At 46.0% G+C, this 18,471-nt stretch overlaps 1 protein-coding gene across 3 annotated transcripts in view; it reads left to right on the top strand.

The window, feature by feature from the left end:
- Nucleotides 1–8,418: 8,418 nt before the first annotated feature.
- The window catches only part of KLHL3 (kelch like family member 3), a 52,218-nt gene continuing 42,165 nt past the window's right edge, over nucleotides 8,419–18,471 (top strand). For 2 of the 3 annotated variants that reach the window (XM_040603294.1, XM_040603292.1), the window contains exons 1-2: nucleotides 8,419–8,599; nucleotides 16,154–16,270. In XM_040603294.1, coding sequence (XP_040459228.1) covers nucleotides 8,586–8,599; nucleotides 16,154–16,270 — 131 coding nt within the window. In that variant the 5' untranslated portion in view covers nucleotides 8,419–8,585. Of the gene's footprint in view, nucleotides 8,600–10,237; nucleotides 10,345–16,153; nucleotides 16,271–18,471 lie in introns of those variants that run through there. The other variant, XM_040603293.1, reaches the window with a different exon arrangement.

Here is an 18,471-nt window from a genome sequence, read left to right as displayed (position 1 = left end):
GCACACAGTGAACAAAACCGTGGTGCGTTTGTGGGAATGGGATTTTGCTCCTACAGTCTGTGAGATGATTGGTTTTCTAATAGAAGGTAGCTTATCCAAGCCTTTTAAAAAGGATTGCTTGTCCTGTTGTGGCTATTATGGATTAGAGTTTATCATGTAATCAAGTTTGTGCCACATTTATGTGGTATACGTTATTACGGACCTCTGTTTTCTAAGCTATTTAATTGGAAGAAGGTATTTGCAATACGTTTTTTGAACTATGTGTCTATATATAATACCTTGGATTAATACCAGGTGATTGAAAGTGTAACACCCAAAATGTCAGTCTTTCACCTTAGCCGGAGGTATAGTTTACAAAACAATGGGTTATTTAATATTTTTTGCAGAACTGGTTCTGTGATCTGGTGTATGTATCCCTTAAAGATGAGTTTTCTGCTTGTTACTTTTGTATTTCTTAAATGAATAAAACAGTTGCATCCCTGCTTCACTTTAAAATGTATTTCACGATGCAAACACGCCATAAGGAGGTTTGAGCCAGCTTGAACAAGCACTATTTGCTTTGGTCGATGGGCTTTGTTTAGGCCTCCTATTGAAGTATTACTACTCGACTGTTTCTGGTATGTGCGTGTATACCCCCACACATACATCACCTCTACTTCTATTTACCTTTAATGCATATTTATTTGGTTTGTAATGTAAGTACTAAAATTGACGGGTGTCAGATGCGTGTTTCTTGTAACAAGGTGAAAGTGTTTTTATATATCTTTACCTAGGAATTTTGTATCATTTACAAATATATACTAGGACTTGTAAAGGGGCTGATGGAGGTGGGTGCTTTCCTCCTTGATGTTCCTTTGACAAATCCTAGTTTTTCTGCCTTCTCTGCTCCCAGAACTCTCCTTGATTTCTCTAAAGGGGAGGAGATATATATATATATATAGAGAGAGAGAGTCACTTTTGAACTGATGCCTCTTGTTCCTGTGGTTCTAAGAGTGTTTTAATCATATCTATATTCCCTGTAAAAATGTGTAACCCATCTTGCAGGGAAAAATGGGTAGTGGGAACACTGAAAGAGCAAGGGCTGTAAAATTATAGTTTGGTGCAGAAGAGAGACATTCTTCAGATTCTTCTATTTCCTGTAGTTCTATCTGAATAGATGGAACAGTTAAAAAGATGGAACACTTCACGTCTAGGCTGTAGAAAAAAAAAAGCATAAAATAATCAAATTCGGGTACTGTTCTCTGTCCTCGGTTCAGCCTTTGCCAGTGGGAGTCCTAACTAAAATGTGCAGCAGCATTTTCTTAAGTACTTTTTCGGTGCAGTTGATCTTGGCGTAACGTTCTTTTTCCTAGGAGTCTGTTAGGCAAAGCTGTAGCGTTGCCTATGCTGTTCTAGAAAGCGTCAAGCTTGGAGTACTGGCTATTCTCAGGTTGTCAGCCATCCAAGTAACCAAAGCTCCTTAACTTTGAAAACTAGATGTCAAGCCCAGTCAGACTAATAATGCCATCTGTCTGAGGCATCTGGATATTAACCCTCCTAGTCTGGTGCATACAGTTTCATTCCTGAATGCTTTCACAAATGGGAAATACACAGATTTGGAAAGAACAGCTCTTCCTCAAGAAACCAAAAATCCCACTATGTAGCACTACGTATAGTTTTGATACATATTACATTCATTAAACTACTATAAATATCTCTTTTAATGTGTAATGCAGTAAGGAATTGATGCCAATTTATAAAGGGTTTAAGTTTCTGGCTGGAAACGTGTCGAGATGCTCACTACCACCAAAGTACAAATTGCTGATGAACATTGCAGGAAAATTCCTTAGAAGCAGAGTGAGCTGATGAATCTAAAATGCTTCAGTTGTTCAAATGCTACTTTATACCGTGCAATTGCCAACTAATTTGTCTCACAGAAGCCCTGTTCTCACTGGGAATACTGTTTTGAATTGAAAGACGTGCAAAGCCACACGTCTGAAAATATGCTGTTAGTCTGTAATCTGGTCAGTACAACGGATGAGTATCTTCCCAGTCTCTTCTGTCATTTCTGTAACTCTTGTTGCTTTCTGTGGTTTTGCGATGGATTTTTTCTATTTTGTAAAAAATTTTGCTTTCCACAAAATCCTGGAGGGAAGGAAGCGTGATTCTTGTCACTGCAGGCACTGATTGGGAAGAAGAAAGATCAGGAGTCCAGTCTGTATTTCAAGCATGGACTTGGATTAAAGCAATGATGGATAAAATGCATGAGTGGTGTTTGCGGCTGGAGGTTCATGCTTTTTTACTTGTTCACTTTCTCCGTGGATCAATAATCTTGTTTTCTACATACGTACTAACACGGGTTCAGTGGCAAGCCTCCCTCTCCCAGCCACACACCTTGATGAACAAATCACAACAACGTGGGCAGAATATGGCCCTGGGGGGAGGCTGGGCTTACCTAGCTGTCACATAAAAGCACAGCACTATCAGCTGTGTTTTGAAATGGTTTACTTCTATTTCATCCTCCAGGTGCCCTCCCTGCTCAAAAGGGATGTCCTCTGGTTTCGGGCTCGCTGGCTGCTCCCTGCAGAATCACGAAAGACTTCTGATACTTGGTTCTCAGTTTTCTCTGTGTGGTTATCTAGGAACTTTTCAGGTTTTTGTTATCTTTTATCTGATAACAAACTCATCTGAAGTTCTTCACTGTCTGATTTCATTTGGATTTGTTTCATTTTTTGCTTTCTGCCACTGCTGGAATAATGATGCTTACTGGGGAGAGCTCCTCTGAGTCCTGTCTGATGGCAAATTCAGGACTTCTCCCCTGCAGAGCACTGCAGGCTGGCTATAGTGATTGCTAATGCCTCTTGTGTAGGATATGTAGCAAAGTCCATCCTGCAAGAGCAGTAATGCTGGCTTTCTGCTGTTACTTTCATGGAGATGTATCCTCCTGAAAAAAGCGAGAGATGCCCAGGAGCACAAGGGGCAGTGTCAAGCACCTGGTATGCATTGCCGTGTCTTTTTGCTTTTAGGCTCACCCATCCAATGTTTTCTGCAATTTTAAATGCAGGCAAGTTATTTTTTTTTTTTCTGTACTTGTATCATTTAGAAGTCATTGTTAGAGTTTTCTTTTACTCACCCAGTGCCAGCTAGAATCTGGGCTTCTGCTCTGGGGTATCACTGTTACTTTTAAAGCCTCTTTGAGGTGTGAGCTGAATGACGCAGGGGCACCACGTGTGTTTTGGGAATGTTGCGTTGGGTTTGTGTGTAGCTGGTGGCAGTGGACAGCTCTTACTGCCTGTGTACTGGGGAGTCAGCTGGGAGGGAGCTGAGGAACATCACCTTGGGAAGGAAGAGCTGGGCTTGTTTTGCTGGTGCCAGACGCGTTGCAGCGAGCTGGTGCCACGCGCTTTCTAACGCCTTCTGAGAAGAGCGTGTTTCCTTTCTCCCTCGCAGGGTACGCTTCTGTGTGGAGAGAGACAGGATGGGAAAGCTGAGCCCTGAAAAGTACACCACAAAAGTCCGGTAAGTGCACAGAAACCCGAGCTGAGCCCCTGCCGTACAGTTCCCACTCTGAATATGCTATGGAGATTGAGCAGAAAAAGGTGTTTGCCCAGAAAATACCAAGCAGGACAATGAAGGAGAATCCGTTATCTGTGAGTAAGATGTGCTGCATGGGATGGTTTTGCCTGGTAAGGTAAAATAATGTGCCTGCAGAAACAGTCTCACCCAAACTTTGTGTGGCAGCTGTGTGATTTACTCATTCGTGTTAACGTTGCAGCATGTTGTGTTTCGAAACTAGGGCGGTGGATTGTGTTTCTTGGCTTTTGCAAAGAACAAAAAAATGGAATGTTTTAAAACATTTCAAGAGGAGAACGAGACAATGAGTGTACGAGGAGTAATAGTAAAGAATAATAAGTGATAGTAAGGAAACTTGGGTTGGGTTGGTGACATCCTGAATGAATATATGATTGTTGGGTTTTTTTTTTATGCTGGTCTTTCAGGTTTACCACATCCAAATATTAATTAAACCATACAACATCTTTATGGAGCATATGGGTAGTTTCTGCTCATTACAGAAGGTAGTGGTGGAACCATTAAGGGGTATATTATAAAGACAAAGAAACATATGAAAATATCTTTAACACAAGCAAAAAATTTGGGGGAAACCAGTCCTTTTTGGACCGTAGCCTAAACTTTTTGTTTAGTTAGAATTTTTACAGTGCGAACAAGTCCCTGTGTTCAGCCTGTAGCAAGAACTGTACGCTTCAGCGGGTGCAGAAATCGGAGTCAAAACTAAGGACTCATGAGGCAGAGGGACTTGGTAGTATTTAGGCGTCTGAATATTGGCCTTTGCCTTTGTTCCAGTGCCCACAATAGTTGTTTTTACAGCTTTCTTCCTTGAATGCTAATTTTCTTTTTGAGTGCACAATTCTAAACTATAAAAATCTATCTGAAAAAGTCTTCCAGCAAGTTGTTGATAATTACGTAATATGACTACAGGGCAGGAAGCCTGGGCTTCTGACATACCTGGCCGTGGGTGACATCAACTGCTTATGCTACAGGGAAGAGTAAGAGGGGGACCAGGGAGAACATTTTCAGCTGATCTGTTTGTTGGGGCTGTGTAGGGTGAGCAGCAGGATGGCTTACACCCCAGAAATCAGCCCGGGGGCAAAGCGGCCAGCGCGTGTTATTCAAAAGGCGGGTAATGTTATGATGAAACTATTGGAGTAAAATCCCTATTTTTATAGAAGTTATTTACGTTAAAGATGAAAAGAAAACGTATTTCAGAAGCACCGGTTGCAGCCAGGAGCGTGAGCGCGGGACGTTTACCAGCAGAGGGCAACAGCCCCGGCGGCTGGCGGGGCCGCGTCCCGGCGGCGGGGAGCGGGCGGGGGTGGATGCTCCCGCCGCCCTCCTCTGCCCTTCGCATCCTTCAGAATGTGAAAAAAGAATCCTCCTACCTCTTCAGCTTCTGCTACCAACACATCCCTGATCCCAGCGGTGGGAAGGTCCCTGGCTAGAAGGTCTCCTGGAGCTTCCCTTCGAGCCTTGCGGTAACTTGCGTCCCAGTGAGTCGCCGTAGTAGCTGAAGTTCAGCTGCTCTTTTGGGTTTGGTACGTGGGAGCAATGTGGCATGCCCCGCATCCTGGCAGTGGTTGGGTGGCAGATACCTTCAGGGCTTCTCTGCCAAGGTGCCTTGTGCTCCGGATCCGTTGGGAACCAGCACACTACCCAGGTACCACCTCCGAGTGACTGCAGTTAGCCACCAAGGTACCAGCGCATCCAGTTCCATACAGACCTTTCACTGGTTTTCTTACGTTAATTTCCTTAGTGGACCTTTTCCCAGAAAACGTGATCTAAATACAGATCTATTTAAATAAGTATTTACTTAATTAGAATCGCAGAATAAATTTAGTTGGAAGAGACTCCTGGAGGTGATCTGATTCAAACACCCCTCAAAACAGGACCAGCTTCAGGGTTTGATCAGGTTGGTCACACAAAGAGAAAAATACACTTATACGCACCTAATATATGCATTTATAAAGATATAGATGTTTAGACATAAACGTATGTATTTATCTAAAAAAAATCTCTTTTAAAAAACAGAATGAAAAATAATTTAGGCTGAGAAGATGCAGCCCTGGAAGCTTCCCTGAATGCAGCATTTTAGGTACGCCTTTCCAGCTCTTCAGTGCAGAAGCCATAGCTTTCTACAAAAGCTGATTAATAATTTAGTGGAGGGGATTATGCAACCAAAAAGGAGAGCTGCTAAAAATAGCAAATTGTTTATGATATGGATCTCTGGAACCTCTGTGTTGGTATATACCTGGAAACAGGTATCTACAGGGGAGTGAAGGCTTCCTGAATCACTGCTTGCACTGTGTTTAAGCTGTACGATGCTGTGTTTTGGGGCTCTTGCAGGGTCAGGAAGGGAGTTTTTTCCTCGTTGATGCAGTTTTCTTTCTGCTGGGTTTTGGGGAAGAGCCCCTTTCTGGCTTCTGCTGAAGCTGTGGAGATTGGCAGGATGTTGTCTGAGTGTATTGAAGCTCTTCACAGAATTAAATTCTCTGAAGCACTCGGTGTGCTGTGCTTTACAACCTCAGGGTTAAACCAGCTGCCAGACTTTGCCAGAAGAGAGTTTTGAGTCAGATTGGCAGGGTTTGTTTTTATTCACTCCCTTCCTGGTATTTTTATTGAAGAAATTCCTTCTTGTAGGGATGCTGCAGTGCTTTGATCTCTCCTCTCCCTATGGCTCATGAGAGTTGGGGGTGTTTGGTCTTTCACTGTAGATTTGAAGATTGTCTGGGGAATCTGGAAAGGTTTTGGTGGGCAAAGAGATGGTGGCACTGGCCAGAAGGCATTCTGTGGACCTTTCTGCTCTGAGCATAGGTTATATGGTTGTCAGAGATTGAAGGTAGATTAGATGTAGGAGGAGTTTAGAACTATTTGCAGTTAGAAATGTTTTAAAGAGGCTGGAAAGCTTCCATCCATTGGGTGTTACTATTTCCTTTTAACTGTATGCTTTTTCAAGATATCAATCTTTGCACTTAAAAACAAGCAAGAAATTTGTGTATTGGGGTTGTTACCCAGTCACAATTATTTTGCAAGGCTGCTATAAAGATAATCCCAGATTACTGGAACATCCTTTTGTCTCATCCCAGCAAGGACTATTCACTGGTTTGCTTCTGTCACACCTTTCCGAGGCTGCTGATGGCATTTATCGAGTCCAGTGGTACACATGCTGGTGGGGCAAAGCAGGTAAGAAGGTATCGCTGGTTTGGTTCAACCTAGGTGCCTAGTTCCCAGCTTGACTGAAGCAAGATGTAGCTTTTTATGGTGAAAGCCTAATGTTTGGTTATTTAAAAACGATGTGTTAATAAAAATACACAGATACTTTGCAGCAATTTCAGGACTCGGTCTGGTATCTGGACTTTTCCTGATTGCTGAGGGACTTCCTTAATGGAAACAAGCTCTAGCCCTTGTCTAGGTAAATTCTACTATTTTTAGTAGAGTCACTTTTTCTCTGGTTTGAACTCTTGTGCCTTGCAGTTTTGCACATTGTGCATCCAGAGTGTGAGACTGAATGGACGGTGGGGAAGTAATTTTGAGGACCTTGATGTCTTAAACTGATAGTTTAACAGGATTCTCAAAGGTAAAATGCAGGAATTCTGCCTGAATCCTGTGTGAGGTTTGATGTTGGGGCTTTATCTGTATTTCTTCTGTTTATGGGGAGGCTGCCAAATGGTGTTTGAACAGCAGGACTCTGGACTCTCCATCCCCATGTGACTTTGATAAAGTCCTTTAAGTTCCAGGTGTGTTAAGTGTTCTTATCTGAAGAATGGGGGTGATGACTGGTTCAGATTCTCAACAAGCTTTTGAAACGCTGATGTGGAAGGTGCAATAGCATCTGTTAATCGCCATTGCTGATACATTTTTAAAAGATGTATGTAACCTAGGCTGAGGATGTGGTTTGGGGAGGAATGCAGAAAGAGTGAGGTAATTTTATTTATAAAAGAGATGGAATGGTATCTTGCAAGAGAAATCTCTTGATACTTCTACTTATCTCTTTGTGCAGGAGCATTTTGTGAATGAAAGTAATGAAGAAAGCAAATGTTCCTTGTCTTGATTATGATTAACCTCTAGGGCCTTGCTGCAGAATAAGATTGAGAAAATCTTTTAATAAAATGAGAAAAAAAACCCACCCACATTTATGTAAAACTCCCTACATTTGTATCAACTGGAATGAAAATGGCAAATCTGATTTAGTCCAGTGCTTCAGGCTAAATAGCACCTGCAGTTTAGAAGGGCCCATGTTGCCTATGCAGCACGGATTTGGCCCGATAGATTGCCCAGAAGGGCAACAGAATTTTTACAAACTGGAGACCTGGAGGCTAGATCCCGCTTTCTGTGCAGGGAGACCTAGAGGGGCTGGGACCCTCTCCCTCGATAGCAGCTCTGAGCATCACCGGTCCTCTCCTGCTGCATCCCTGTGCGCGGGCTTGCCCTCGCGGTTTGGTACTGGGGATTTCAGTCGCTAAAACTTTTCTTTAGCTCATGGACCGCAGGGATTAAAGCATTTAAGGGCCGGCATCACCCGGGGGGGCAGCGGCGCTGGTACCGGGACGGGGCTCAACAGCCGGTGGGTGGGTGGATGCACTGGGGGGACAGGCGCTGCCCCCCGCGGTGCCCGCTCCCTGCCCCGCCGCGCAGCTCGCCACCACCGCCCCCCGGTTAGGGCGGCTCGGGGCGGGCCTGTGACCCGTTTCGCCGCTCGCTGCCGCGATGGGGGCCGTGCCCGCGGCGGCTCCCCCCAGTCCGGTCGGGGGGGGGGGGCGGCGGGGCAGCCGGTCGGCGGGGCCGCCCTCCCGCCACAGCTGCCGCGGCCCGGAGCCGCCCGCCCGCCGGCCGGGGGCGGAGGCAGCGAGGGGGCGGCGGCGGGGGGCGGTGCGGGCTGCGGCGGTGGCTGCGGCGGGGCGCGCCGGGACGCTGCGCTCCGCTCCCGCAGGAAGCGGCCCGGGGCGGGGGCGGCCGCTCGCAGCCATGCCGGGCCCGGGGCGCTGAGCTTGCCCCGCCGCCCGCCCCGGCCCCGGCCCCCGCCGCGCCGCACGATGGAGGAGGAGAGGTGGGTGCCGCCGCCGAGCCTTTGTGTCCGCGCCGGGCTGCGCCGTGCCTGCCCCGGGGGGAGGGGGGGGGCTGGGGGCGCCGCTCCCCCGCGGCGGTGCGCAGGGACGCGGCTTGCGGGGACCCCCCCCCCCCCCCCTTCCTTTCCCCTTGCAGCCCCCTGCGGTGGGCGCCTGCCGTGTTATTTATGCCGCGATGTTGCAATGTCATGGTGACAGGCTGCTTCGCCCCGCGCACCCGAAGCGAGGGAGCAGAGCGGGTTTGCAGGAGGATGCGTGTCGGGGGCGGGGGGGGGGGGGGGGGGCTGGAATCGCTGGTGGGGTGGCCGGGGCCCCTTTGCCTCCCGAGCCCTCTTTGCCTCCCGAGCCCTGGGCTCGTCTCTGCCTTGCTGCTGTCTGGACCTGATTTTGTGATTCGGTCGAAGACCCACCGCTGCTGCTCGTTGCTTTTTTGGGTAATGAATGAAAATCCGTAGCATCTGCGGAGCCCTCGGGGGTCTCCTGCAGCCGTGGGAGCTGTGCGGTGCGGTGTTACAGCATCCCGCATCTCCCGCACACGGGGCCGGGGCCGTAGGTACTTTATTTCCATCAAGGCGGCCGGTTTGCCCCACACCCTGTGTGCAGAAGTGCTTGGGAGCCGGTGTAACGTCCACCGCACGCAAAAATGAGGTTATTGCTGCACAGGGACTTCATCGCTCAGTATCTGCTCTGCCCCCATTCCTCCCCGCTGTCGAGTGCCTTTCGCACACACGAGCTCACTTGTACTGCTTCAAACTAAACATGATGCTGTTTTTTTGGTTTTCTCTTCCCCCCCCCCCCCCCCCCCCCCCCTTTTGGGTATTTTTTTAAAAAACAGGATATGCTGAGTGCTTCCTTCTGTGCCCGTGACCTTACAGGGAGTGGGGGACCAGAGCAGGGGCTTGACCTGCTGGTAGTACCTATCGCCTGGGCTTGACACGAGTTTTGTTTAAATACGATACATTGAAAAATTAAGCTGGGGCCAACCCCCAAATTCTGGAAAATTTTCCTCTGTTGAGGGAAAACACTTGCAGCAGCCTGTGGGAGCTGCTTTCCAAGCTCCAAAGGGCAGCTTTCTGCCTTCTGTGACTCACAGGTTGTAATCGTTTGAGTATTTAATGTGCAAAACAAAACTTTGTCTGCCACATCTCTGTGGTTACATTGTAGAGTTGCCGCTTCCCATAAGGATGTGAATGACCACCTCTGGGTATGAATTCAGATATTAATTGGTTTCAAGTGCCTTGAAATATTAGCTTGTTATGCTAGTTGCTAGCCCTTGGAATGCGTTTTCCTTCTTTTTTAATTTATCTATCTATCTATCTCAATGAGCCTGGTGTTTGAGGAAGTGGAGTGGAGCTGTTTCGGTACCCCAGGCTGGGATCATCCTTGGCACTATTACTTATTTTTTTATGGTTACCAGTAATGGTCTTTATTTGACTGGGGGTCTTTTGCTGGGAATACAATGGTGAAAAAGCCCCTGGGAAAGTACCTGGAATGTTCTGCCTCATCTTTTTTTTCCAGACCATCTGTTTTTAGGGCACGAAGGAGTGTCCCCATCAGCATGTTCTCTGCCTCTGGAAGTGAGGAATGATCACCCAAATTGCTGCTTGTATTTCTAGCTTTTGGGAAGAGGAAGGTGGTCCTGAACTCGGTGCAAGCAGTAGCAATGTGGGATTTGACTATGGCCAAGGAAAGCTGGAAATCTTCACCTGCTTTCTGGTTTGGAAGGGTATATTATGTGGGACTGCGCCGAGGCTGCTTTGCCTGCACTGAACAAGTCCTGGGAGGAGGCATTAAAAATGCCCTTGGTGGGCGAGCACCGCGGGCTGGTTCTGTTCCCGGTTTTGTACTTTTGCCCCCCACTTCACCTCAGATCTATGTCACGCAGATTAAGCCTCAAATTTTACACTGTGACTTTCATGACAGCAAAATTCCCCCTGGTTTTTAATGTTACTGCTTCTTCCATTTTTGTAGTCAGTGAGGAACATGCTGGTGTCACCTCTGACTCTGGTCCCAAGCCTGCCCGGACTCAAATGTCCTGGTAACTTGCACGTCCGAGTTGGTCAGTGGTATCATGTGCCCGTGTCATTGCACGTGGGCAGAAGCAGCTGGGGGCAAGGGGGATCTAACCTGAAACATTCACGTTTGGCAATAAATTATTTCAGAATCCTGATTTTCTTTTACTGTGCCAATAAGGACATCTATTTTATGGAGAAAGTACATAAGACTGTATGGTCGGGCATGGTACCGTGGTTCTGAATTTGCGAGATGTGTTAAGTAGGAAAAGAACCCTGGAATGTTAATTTTTTTGGTTAAAGAATTAAAATGCCTGTAATTTTAATTTCATCTTTGAGTGGGGGTAGTCTCTTCATAGTATTTATTTGAAAAATACAGTATTTTCCTTTGAAAGCAAATGGTATTGTCATATTTGAGTTATTTTGTGTTGTTTCCATTACTGTCAGCAAAGACTTTTCTTCTCAGTAGTTCCTGAAGTCTGCTTTTCCCCCGAGGTCTCCTTTGATATGAATATCCTTTTGGGGATCTGTTATATACCAATTGTGTGTTTTTTCTAAGCTAATGTCTCCATGTTGATGTAGGCACTGAAAAAATGCAACAAAATAGGAAAATAATATTGCTATTAAAAATGAAAAAGTCCTTTCCATTGTGCTACCTTCCATATGTTTTAATGATGATATGTTTCTCTGAAATTCTCTCAAAATCCATCTTGGTATTTGGATTCCTTCAGTCACCTTTTTTTACTATCTATGCATATACCTAAAGACAAATTCAGAAATTGAGTTTTTTATAAATACGCCATTACACTGACATCCTTTTCTTACTGTGGCTGCCTGACTTGAGGAATAAAATAATTGAGGCTAATGTATTTGCACCATGATTTTGGCCATTGATTCTAAACAGAGAGTTATGCCAGTTAAGATAAAATGATTCTTCATTTTGCTAAGACTAAATTGATATTTTGGTCTCCGTGTATCTTACTAGAGGCATTTAAATTCTGAACACTGGTAACTGCTATTGGGCTATTAAATTTTTAGCTATGTCAGAACTCTCAGAAGCTGAAGATTAACATTTTACGGTGATGATTGTAACGTATCCCACGAAGAAGCTCCACAGGCTTTGAAGATTTACAGTCAGCATGTCCCTGGTAAGTTAATATGAGCGTATGAAGTGCCCGCAGAGGGGCTGGATTGCTGCGCTGTGGGAGGGCATGTCACCGAGCCCTGTTGGCTTCTTGGCCAGCCTTGGGTGGCCGAAGCTCTGCTGTGTAATGGGACAGCCCAGGAGAGTGGACCTCAGCCTGTGGTGCACAGGCAGGGGATGAGAGCATCTCCAAGAGACCCCCCCAGTGCTGCACAGTGGGATGAGGCTGGACTGGATCTGTCGGGAGTCCCATCATCTCGCTGATGTGAGAGCCCGGTCGAGAGGTACCTTCGTGGTGCCCACATGTGGGCTAGGAGCTGAGTCCACCAGCTGTGCTCCCAAAAACATGAGCAGAAGCTTGTCCTTCTGTGCTCCGTAGGAGAGCACATTTGAGGTCTGCCCCTCCTTTAGGGTGAACTGGCTCCAGTAAAACCGGTGGTGGAATTGGTTTTGGCAGAGCCAGGAGTTTTGTTCCTGGGGTTTACCAGCTCTCTGCACAGAAATAATCTTGCCAGGGGACAGTTTAGCTCTAAGGAAGGCTTTTTTTTTTTTCTTTCACGTAATCTACAAAGACATCTGTAATTACTGTTGGTAACTAAGGCAACCCAACTTTATAGTTGATACATGCATGCAGCGGAGCTACGGGTTATGGGTTTTTAAAATACCTTTCTGTTGGTGGGTATGCGGCTCTGCTGTGAGCCCGCGGGGACTCAAGCCGAGCCCTGCTAGTGGGTCTTGGAGAGGAGGAACACGGTGTAAATGGGCTTGTCATTAGCTTCGCTGGCTTAACTGGGGACTCTCAAACGGGGGTTCATTTGTTCTACCTGGGGCCATGCGGGAGGTGGCAGTGGGGTTGGTGCTGTTGGGAAGTAAGAGCCTCTTTGCTTGTTTTGGGAGAATCCTGCTGTGTCCTTAATGAGGATGTTCATCTGGCCCAGGGAAATTGAAATCGTTTGTCCCTTCGCTCGGTGCGTGGCCTCGGACAGCCCAGGAACAGAACAAATTGCTCCTGGCAGCCGGCTCGCGAGTCCCAGTGGTGCAGTAGGACATCAGCGAGGCAAACGTGGAGGTGCTGGGGAGAGAGGCTCTGTGACCATGGGGTGCAGGAGCTCCAGCACCTCTGGGTGGTCTCGGCCAGATCAGAGGACCGTGTTCCTCCTTTGCTTTGCTCCGTTAATATAACAACAGTGTAATAAGTATAATAATTCTTAAATGTTGTAGGGAAAAAAACCTCTCAGAAAAGGGCTGTGCAAGGCACCGTTTTGGTCTTCTCAGGGGCAGCTTTTGCTTTGTGGCAGGATGCGTTTGCATGGAGCATTTAGGTTCTTGCATTTTTTTATGTTGGAAATGTGTGGGTGATTTCTGAGAGTGCGTGCACGGGGGTGTGAAATCTTTCTCCCAGATAAAATTGTCTTCCATCCATTACTGGAACACACTTATGTGGAAGCTGAGTCAGTCTCAAAGATGAGTTAAAGGCTCTTGGCCATTAATTTTTCAAATGTGTTTTTTATGTGAGTCATATGGAAAAACTTTAAATAACATATCTTTATTTTTTTGAAACGAGTATTTAACCAGACAATCTGCAGTATTTTCTTATGGTGAGCCTTTGGCAAAATGTGAGATCCACCCCTGCTAATAAAACTGAGGATGTCTTTTAGGATGCTTTTAAAAAAGTTTTCATGGTTTTTAGGAAGAACTGATTGATCTTTTTTAGAAATTCTGAAGTGAGGTTTTTGCTTTGAAAATACACAGACAAGTGTTGGTAGAGTTGAGGCTTTACAAAGGCTTGTTGATCTGACAGTTACTTTGGTGTTCAATGAAACTTGCCGTGTCCTTTGAACCATATCTTTTGCCAGCAGAAAAGTTTGAACGTGGTGAATATTTGCTCTGTGGCACTGGCGTGCTAATAAACAAATCTCAGTGGTGTGCTTTTTCTTATTAAAGCAGCCCCATGGCTTTTGTGTGCATCACTTGAGTTTGGATCCCGCGAGGTCTGCCTTTGACAGCAACCAGAGTGATGTCCCGCGGTGGTCCAGCTGTCCTGCCCTGGAGCGATGGGTACCGCTGTCCTTGCCACCGCCTTTTGGTTTCACTTTCTTTTATTTCTTATTCTTTCTTTTCTGTTTGTTTTGTTTGCTTCCTGTGAGGGTTTTGGCTTTGGAGACTGAAAGCGCAGTGAAGTCACTTGCACTTCCAGAGCCTCATGTTTCACCCCTTGGCTCGGGCGCGCTGCAGGGGCAGGTTTAGCTGTTTTAAAAGCAAAGGGTTTGCGCTGGGGTGTTTAAAGCTGTGGTCAGGCTTCACTCGGCCTAAGGTTTCAACCAAGGCTTTTGATAGATACAACACTGAGGCTTAGTTGAACTTGGCCACGTCCCTGGAGCAAGGAGACTGCCTCGCTGGGGTGCGTGGGCTCGGGGAAGAGCCGAGAGCTGCCGCTGCTCCGTGCCCATGAACGCTGCTGGCGGTACGTGCCACACAGAATGAGTTCAGCTTTCCTCGGGGATGGAAAAGCTGGTTGCCTTGTTCCTGGTACCAGTCCCTTGAACACCCAGCATTTAACAGGAGGTACTCTCTGATTATTATTATTTTTTTCTTTTTAGTGCAGCCATACTAAGCCATTTGGCTGCTGACTGTAACGGAGTCTGGGAAGTTGTCTCCCTCCCTGGGACATGTGCTGAGTGATGTTGTGCTCAGCCTTGCGGCTTCGCTTATGACTGAAAATATTTCACTTGCTCAGCAAAGTGAAAGAATTGGACTTGGCTGGTTTTTGGCGTTAACCTTTGTCTCGGGCACAAAGCTGGAGGCTGCTCAGTATGCAGGCATGTATTCGAGCTGCGTGCAGCTTGGCTGCTGTTCAGTGTCTTGTTTCTAGAAGGAGGACAATGGAACCCACCGAGGACAGCTGGAAGGGCAAAGAGCTCCGTGGGGTCTCAGGGGGCACGGTGCTAGTAACAGCCATCCGTTAGGAGCAGAAAACGGGGAGGGTGTGATGTTCAGCAAGGGCTTCACGCTGTCAAGGTGTTGTGAATTGTGAATAATTGTGTTTTTCAAAGGAAAAGTCGCTCTGTGTGAGTATACATGTATATAGGTACAGATGTGCGTGCATACACACCTTGGCAGAGGCTGGCAGGCTGTTCTGGGGAAGGATTCTTCCACACTTCCCTGGCTTGGTACCCTTCTTCAGCCATCATCTTCTGGTCACCCCTGGAGCTGGGATGCTGGGCTGCCCAGACTGTTGGCTTAACTTGAATCAGCCTGTTATTTATTGTCATACAAGCCCAACTAAGAAAGGTGGCAGCGAGGAGGGGACAAATGTGAAACTGAGGGAGATTGTCCTTTGGAAGGAAAGCTCTGAGAAGGTCCCCAGTTGGGTGCGTGGTGGCGATGGGGTTACCTCCTGACGTCTGCCATTCGCTTGGGGTTGGCTTTCGATACAGACAGCTTTGCTTGACTTGTCTCGTTTGCCTTTGCCTGCTGGCAGGTTTGAGGGGCGAGCCGTGGCTGTCAGCAGAACAAGGACCTTGGCTCTAAAGTGTTCCTTTTTTCATAGGTGGAAACCTTCAGCTCCGAGTGATTTCACACACTCTCAGATCAGGGAGGTAGAGATATTGACCTGATGTCAATTCTGTACAAAGAGTCAATGCTCCCAACAAAGTAATGAGGACACGTCTGTGCCTTAGGCACCTGTTGGCCTGGTTAAACACAGCACATAACTGGGTGCATCTGGTTTGACATTACCTATGTAGCTGGTGGGTCTGGTAGGAAGGTCTGGTTTAATAAATCTTCTCATACATTTCAGTGGCACTAAACAGACCTATTTCTAAAATGGAAATGGGATGTGGCCCCTGCAAAGCTAATGCTTCGGAAGCTGTGCAGGGAGTTCTAATAGTCCTTTTTTACTTGCCTCTGTAGAAGATGATACAAGTCTTGTATTGTGTGCTTGCACTTTGCAGATGGGACATTGACAACTGAACTCTTTCTCTGTATGGATGTTAAAGTATCCATGGTACTCTCGTAGTTCCCAGTGCTGAAGTCTATTTCTATTCAGTGAGGGAATTATGTTCTGGCTTGAATTTCAACTTATACTGCTTTCCTGGCCTGAAGCCTCTAAAAGGCTGGGCTTTGTCCTCAAGTGTTTGGCACTTTTTCCTTTTCTTCCCTGCTGACTGAAATGTGGGCTGGGTTGGCTTTCAACATCCACGCAGAAGTAGCTGTGTTTTGTGATGCTCTTCATTCACACAGTGAACCTGAGCCGACTAACAAACATGCAAGTAACTCCATGCATTATACCCTGTGCTGCAGTTTTATGATACTTTTTTTTTTTTTAAAAATGTAATTGAGTCAAACTTTCTACTCTTTTTTTTTGTCCCTGTTTTTAGCATTAAGCAGAGTTCCCGATCCTCTGAGGCAGCTGAAGATGAAAAGGACCAGCGCACGGTGACAGTCAACCCCTCTCACATGAGGAAGGCGTTCAAGGTCATGAATGAACTGCGGAGGTACACCTTTGACTTAATGGGCACCCTCTCTGGTTTAGCAGAAACGTGCTGATTGGAACAGAAGGGCTCCTGGGAGACTTAAAAAAAAAAGTATCTGTGCCCTCTTTGTCACAGCTAATGATTGCATGTAAGGAATTAAGCAATGAGTAGAAAGAGACAGGTAAAAATGTAGCCCTTTTGTGATGGGTTGCTCTTGCCAATCACAGACCTTTCTCTCTTCCCAGCAGAAGGAAGCCAGCTATGGCTCAAAAACATTATCTGAGCAATAGCCTGCATTTATAGATGATAATTCGTTTAGTCTTTTCCATTACTTACAGCAAATTCAGCTGTAAACTGTGTTCTTAACTGAGCTAATGGTCTGAAAACCGATAATAGAACATTACAGACATTAAGACACCTACACATAATTACAGACCAAAGATTATTAATGCGCTGTTCTTACTCTAACTAGCGGTGTCGCTCAGTCTGGGCTTAGCACTCCAAAATAGGGGTGACAAGAAAGCAACAACTCAGGAAGAATGTTATGTTTCTACTTGCAAATTTAAAAATCCTGATACTGCTTCAAAGAGAACACCTTGGTCTCTACGCAGTTGTGTGGGTACAGGGAGGATGGAGGCTGAAAAAGTATCAGTGAACGCAATCTTCAAGAACTGCTGTCATCGCATCAGTGATGTGGTGGCAGTGGTTGAACGCGAGTTGTTTCTTGGTGTTTGTTCAGTGCGTGTTTCTCTGGCTAGTTCAATTGAGTCCTTTACCATTCAAACAGAGACCTAGAAACCCAAATTTTGAAAAAATTCCCATGGAAAGTACACGTGTCATACACCCGAATGTGTGTGCTCCCTTGCTATCCAGATGGTGTGACGAAAGCAGGTAACACCCTTTACTGTTCCTGCACGCTCAAAGTACTCAAAAGATGCTGTAAGAGCCGCCTCTCTTCTGTGGATTAAGTAGTTTCCCAATATACATGTTCTCTGCTGTGGGGAAGGATTAGAAATGTCTCCTTCCACAGATGTCTGACTGTGATTCTCAGTTGCATGTGAACAGAAAATGGAAATATCTTTCCCCTGTAACAATTACATGTAGTGGAGTGCGGTTTTGTTGTTTTTTTTTTTTTTTTTTTTTTGAATTGGCATCCCTCTAGTCCTTTCTTTGTACTGAAAGCAAAGGATCTGAAAGTAGAGGTTTGTGCAGCTATATTCAGAAATCTATTGTGCTACTATTATTCCTTTATTAATTGAAGCATAGTGGGAATAGCTGGAGACGGACAATGTTCAGTGTTTCTTAGTGCCTGTAGTTAGCTAGATCTTGTGTAGTACTGAAGTGATAAAAACATAGAAGACTGAAAGCTGCCCTTAAGCACCTGTTTGATGTTTTCTTCTTCTGGGTACTCTTTTTTGTCAGCTCCTCCTGCTGTTCTGGAATATACAGTTCTCACATCTATTGTATGTGCATTGAGCTTGCGATCCATTAAGCTGTCAACAATCGGTGTTAATAGCCACCTGGAATAATAGTGCCTCCATTCAAATACATCCAGAAATCTCATACAGAGGGTCTAGGAAAATCTTGCTAAGCCTTTAACCTATTTGCTCTGTGTTGCTCACTTGAAATTTTTACCTTTCAAATACAGACAAAATTAATTTAATGAGTGCTACTTTAGGTGACTGTAGTCCAAAGGGGAATTGAACAAAGCACCTTTGACATAAGCTGAAGGAAATGAGGGAGGCTGTCCAAGAGCCCCCCTCATTGCAGTCACCCCTTCCCAACGGGGCTGAACGCAGAGCACAGCATCTCATTCCTGCTTTCTTCCTGTTTTCCAACTGTAACCCTCCATTTCACTGATGTTCTGTTCATGTGTTCCCGTCTATGGAGGAGACATACCTAGGCCATTAGAAGCATATCAAATATGCAGTTTCCTAAAGACAAAGTGCGGCCGTGGTGAGGAGAAGGCGACATCTAGATTTACAGACACTGATCCTTTTTCAGGCTTGACATTTGAAAAGAACACCCTTGTTTTGCATTTGTATGCTCAAACATCTTAAACCAACTTATTGGGAGGCTGAGCACTTCTAGCTGTCGGCATCTCCCAAGCCCTGTGCAAACATTAACTAATGAATCCTCAAAGGCCATACGTGGGGCTAGTAGGAAAAGGTCACGAGTTAATGAAGTGACTTTTCCAAAGCTGTACAATGAATCAGTGGGGG

Source organism: Falco naumanni, chromosome 8 (assembly GCF_017639655.2).
Source record: "Falco naumanni isolate bFalNau1 chromosome 8, bFalNau1.pat, whole genome shotgun sequence".
Taxonomy (NCBI): Eukaryota; Metazoa; Chordata; class Aves; order Falconiformes; family Falconidae; genus Falco; species Falco naumanni.
This window is presented reverse-complemented; position numbering and strand designations above follow the sequence as displayed.